This window comes from Chinchilla lanigera, unplaced genomic scaffold, assembly GCF_000276665.1.
Source record: "Chinchilla lanigera isolate Chin_1 unplaced genomic scaffold, ChiLan1.0 scaffold00168, whole genome shotgun sequence".
Classification (NCBI taxonomy): Eukaryota; Metazoa; Chordata; class Mammalia; order Rodentia; family Chinchillidae; genus Chinchilla; species Chinchilla lanigera.
In genome coordinates, this window is record NW_004955569.1 from 644,513 (window position 1) to 649,659 (window position 5,147).

The 5,147-nt window shown below is 44.4% G+C and overlaps 1 gene segment (V, D, J or C); it reads left to right on the forward strand.

Moving 5' to 3' along the window:
* Positions 1-4,169: 4,169 nt before the first annotated feature.
* On the forward strand, positions 4,170-4,621 carry LOC102013020. The segment is given in 2 exon segments: positions 4,170-4,215; positions 4,299-4,621. Coding segments are annotated over 2 exon segments (369 nt in total).
* Positions 4,622-5,147: the final 526 nt, after the last annotated feature.

Genomic DNA, 5,147 nt, shown 5'->3' on the forward strand with positions numbered 1-5,147 from the left:
GGAGTAGTGAAAGCAGATGACAGCTATGAACTAGTGACACTTATCCACAGGGGTGATGTCCCAGATGCAGCTACAGCAGTCTGGACCTGGCCTGCTGAAACCCTCTGAGACCCTCTCTCTGGATCTGTACCACAACCAGTGGTTACTCGTGGCACTGGCTCTGCCAGACCTCAGAGAAGAAGCTTGAGTGGATGGGAGAAACAGGCTATGATGGTGTCCGTAAGTACAGCCCATCTCTCACTAGCCACATCTCCATTTACAGAGACAAAGCTAAGAACCGGTTTTCCTAGAATTGAACTCTGTGACCACTGACAACAGCCATGTATTACTGTTGTGTGAGACACGGAAGGGTCCTCAATGTAATCCCACACACAAAATTCCCTGCAGATATGCTTGCGACCAGCAGGAGACGCTCAGGACACATGGAGCACAGAAATCAACTTTTGGCAATTGAGAAAACTTGAAGGGTTGTCTGTCCACTTGATTGTCCTCTCTCCTAAGACACTGGGACTCTCTCCTAAGACATTTGGAAGAATGTCCTAAGACACTGGGACTCTCTCCTAGGCATTTGGAGAATTTCCATGGAATTTTCCTGTCTCTAATTCTACAGTATTGTGTGTTCATGGAGGCAGGCTTTTTGTTTTTTAATGTCTAGCTGATGACAAGATGCACTTAGTAGTGTTCAATGAAATCCTTGTTTACAACCCAGGTGACTACACAGCATAAGTCATTGTTTGTTCTAAAAATACTTAATGATTAATAACCACCCTGTTAAGTGCATATCTGCCATCTAACTTCAGACATCTCCGTGTCATCCAGTCCTAGTTCCTGCAAAGCCCTTTTGCTCTAAACATTTGAGTATTATTTTCTCTGTTGATATGATTGTACACACATTGCTGTGTGTACACCTCTGAGAACCTGACAGAGGATACAAAGTACATTACTGAAGCAGTTCACTTGCTGAGTCAGGGGCATCTTCCCTGCCACCTCCAAACTCTACGCTTCCTGCCTCCCTCCCTGAGTCCTGTTCCTCAGCCTGCTCTTCACCAGTGAGACTGTGGAGCCCATTCCATCTATTCTTGGCCACACTGTCCTGTCGTGATGGTCAACCCTGCGTAGATATCATCCAGACAATCCCTCCAACAGCACATGCATGGGCGAGGACTACAGTCATTTCAAACTTATTCAAAGTGCAAGAAGGCCTAAATCAGTTGTGTATGTCCGAGTCTATTCTAATAAATGAAGAAAAAATAATTAGACAAAGCACTTCAAGAACTATGAAGCTTATGAAGAGGACCTACCTGAATTTGTTACCTCAGAACCAATGTGAAGCTGCAGATGCTTTTTTGGAATAGTGCACGGATGGACCCCATACAGAGGACTTGGGAGCCAGGGCTGCATGTCCAAGTGGGGCACTGGGGTAAAAGGTTTCTCCTGATGACAGTGTGGGTCCACATTAACACACTGGAGTCTGGTCACCCTTGTTGACCATGGCTACATTTGGGCTTGTGACAAAGATCTGCATGTGGTGGGTCTACCAGCAGCACCACCACCACCACCACCTTCTTCTCTGTCCCATTGGAAAAACAGATGAGGCCATGTATATTTCATGGTGGGGATCTCCTACCCAGGTGCCTGACTGGGGAGAGCTGCAGGAGTCAGCCCCTAGGTAGGACATAGATATTTTAATATTTTTTCATTTTTTCTATTTTCCCTTAGAATCCTTATGCAGGTATTACCTCAAAGAACATGTTATGACTTCTATGTGGTAGTGCCATAATTTCTTTGATTTGTCTCCTATGACTTACAGGGCACAGAAAAGCTAAATAACTTGATGTAGTTCACAGACCTCTCAGAAGCAGACCTGAGATATCCAGTGTATGTAATTATAAGAACATAGCTCTGCCCAGAGTGCCAGGATAACCCTCCTGCTATACCTTTCATTCTGCCGGGGTCTTGGCTTGTTCACAAATCTGCATTGTCTACTAGTGAGCAGAGGAAACATTAAAATAATTTATGTGTTATAGAGATCTTCCAAAAACCATAAGCAAGTATACATATAAGTGGGTAGAGCAGCATGTAACCCATGGTTATGTCTTTCGAAGAGGAAACAGAGAAACCCGTTCCTATAGAATCATCTCCTGTGGCCACACATCCTCCTCTATACTGTTAATATCATTCCATCCTGGGAATATTACTGACATGGAAACATTGGTTAATGAGCAAGAAATGCTCTAACACAGGGTTTCAAGGGAACCCATAAAGGACAAAGGGCACCAGATCATGCATAGTAAAGGGGCAGACATGGGAATTACAGAAGCAGCTCTCACACAGGGAGCCCCATCCTGCCCACAGAGGACCAGAGGAGGTGGTCAAGCTCTAGAGTTTTACACCTGAGACAATGGCTTGGGCTTTTGGCCCACTCACATCCTCTACACTCACAAATATGGACAAATGTCTGCCCGGATCCAGCACAAACATTGGCGCTTGCAACGAGATGGGAAGGTTCCCTCACCCTTTGTGTAACTCCCCAAGGGAAATCCCTCGAGATTTCCCACCATGAAATGCACATATCCTAGGTGGTTCCTCCATCAAGAGCAGTGACTCAAAGCCCCTCACTAATTATGTCTGTTGTGCTCTGTACTGGATATGGCAATTATATTATAAGTATTCTTCATGCTTTTGTGGCAGGAAACATCAAAGACTTCCATGAAAAATGGCTGAAATAAGGCAAGATCTGACCAGTTTGCTTTGGTCCAGAAGTTATGTCCATCTTAATAGTGAGTGTCTTGTCCTCAAAGCTCTTGGATGTGATGAGCTCTGTTACTGTTATTGGTAAGGACCTCATCTCTCTTATTCCTGAAGAATATTATTGTCAGGTTTCTATGAATCTTCAGGATGTTAAACGTGGAATAGAAATATGGAACATAAAAGACAAAGACAGAGAGAAGTCACTGCGATCTGGAACTAAATTTCCAAGGATGATGAAAAGAAGAATGGGCCAGAAAACAGTGGTGCAAGTACATGTGCATATTGCCAGCAAATGGAGGTCTCAGGAAGTAGAATTCCAGGATCAAGACTGAGGTGAAATTGAATTGAAACCTATTTTCACAAAGCAAGCATAAGTTTTGCACCAGGCATGGTGCCTGAAGCCTTTAATGGTGGACCTCAGGAAGATAAGTCAGGAAGATCACCATCCTTTTGAGGCCAGCCTTGGCTACCTAGTGAGTTAAAATTCGTGCTCAGCCTCACTGTCTGGATTACAAAGTGGCACTCTCTTTCAGAAAAATGAACCAACATAAAAAATGATGGATACAATATGGTTGGCAAGTGCACATTCATGTTGAATTTTAAGGACATTGTCATTGTATTCAAAGAGTCCATAATACATAATTTTTCATTAAGGGATAACTAGCATGAGATAGGCATCTTGTATTCAGGAAGAGTTTCCAAAGTTCAAGATGGGAAGCTGAAGTGACAAAAGGAATGACTACCCAGTAGCTACACAAGGTCATGTGAGGACAAATTATTTCACATGGACATCCTTCTTCTCTTCTCCAATGATTCAAAACATCTCTGCCAAGTAAGCACAGGACACACATCCTTATTTCCATGTTACACTGGATCTGATTAGGTGGGACTTGGATCACAGGATTTCTTCGAGCAGGAGGCAGGTGAACCTCTCCTGACAGCAATAATGACAATGAAGCAAGCTTTCAAACTGCATGGATGGCACCAAAGCAGAGAGATCAGAGAGACAGAGAGGGAGTTGTGCTCATATGAGTCCTGAGGCAGCAGCCCGAGAGCCCATGTGAGAAGGAGAGGTTGGGCTGGGGAACAAGAAGGGAGAAGAAGTTGGAGGAAGCTGCTCTAGGGTCAGGAAGTTGAGATCATCATTGCCCTGCTTCTAACATTCCTCTGAAATCAATTTCCCACTTGTCACTGACTTAAATCCAACTAGAATTCAGGAGAAGAGACTACTCTCAGGAGCACAAAAGGATCAGAAATGGCCTCACCCCAGTCTTCCCTTTATATAGGAAGTGCTCACCCAATATGCAAATTTATCCTCCAACTATAGATTCAAAGTCTGCTTATGAGTTGTGGGAGCTCACAGCTCCATCCTCACACAGGGCTGAGGTCTCACCAGAAGCAGAGATGCGGTCTAGAAGATGAGACTGCTTGGTCTTCTCCTGTGCCTGGTGACAGGTCCCCTTGGTGAGTGTCCTCAATGTTGGACTTGGGTCCTTGGGAAAGTTTTGAAAGCAGGTGATGGACAGGAAAGATTTTATTGTCCCCAGATGTCTTGGCTCACGTGCAGCTGCAGGAGTCTGGACCTGGCCTGGTGAAGCCCTCACAGACCCTGTCCCTCACCTGCTCAATCTCTGGGTTCTCCATTCCATCCAGTGGTTACTACTGGAGCTGGATCTGCCAATCCCCAGGAAAGAGCCTGGAATGGATGGGGGACATAACTTACAGAGGTAGCACTGTTTACAGCCCGTCCCTCAAGAGTCGCATCTCCATCTCCAGAGACACAGCCAAGAACCAGTTGTCTCTGCAGCTGAACTCCGTCACCATGGACGACACGGCCACATATTACTGTGCAAGAGACACAGTGATTTGATGCAAGCTGGAGTCCAGACATAAATCTCCCTACAGTGCACTCAGGGCAAGCAGAGGGCACTCAGTACACATTGATTTAGTGGTAAGGTATTTCCGTACCTGCACACATGTTCAAATGTCATTTTTAAAATGGAAAATGACTTTTCTCTGGTCACCAGGACTGCAACCTGAGGACCCACAGGCAACATGTTAAACTTTTTTCCAGTGAAAAAGATATCTCAGTGGTATTTCCTTTTCACCACCAGTTGTGGTATTTAGAATAGAGGCAAGGCAAGGGGCTGGGAATTTAGCTAAGCGACACAGTGCCTACCTTGCAAGCACAAGGTCATGAGTTCGATTCCCAGTACCAGAAGAAAACAAAACCAAAATAAAGAAGAAAATAGAATAGAGGTAAGACAGAGAAGCCCAGACTCAGTGATGAATAAAATTAAAAAAAAAAACCTTAAATCTTATTTTCCCTCCCATATATAACTGCATAAGTCAAACTCAGAACTCACCCAATTGTCTTTTCAAATAATTTATTTTTC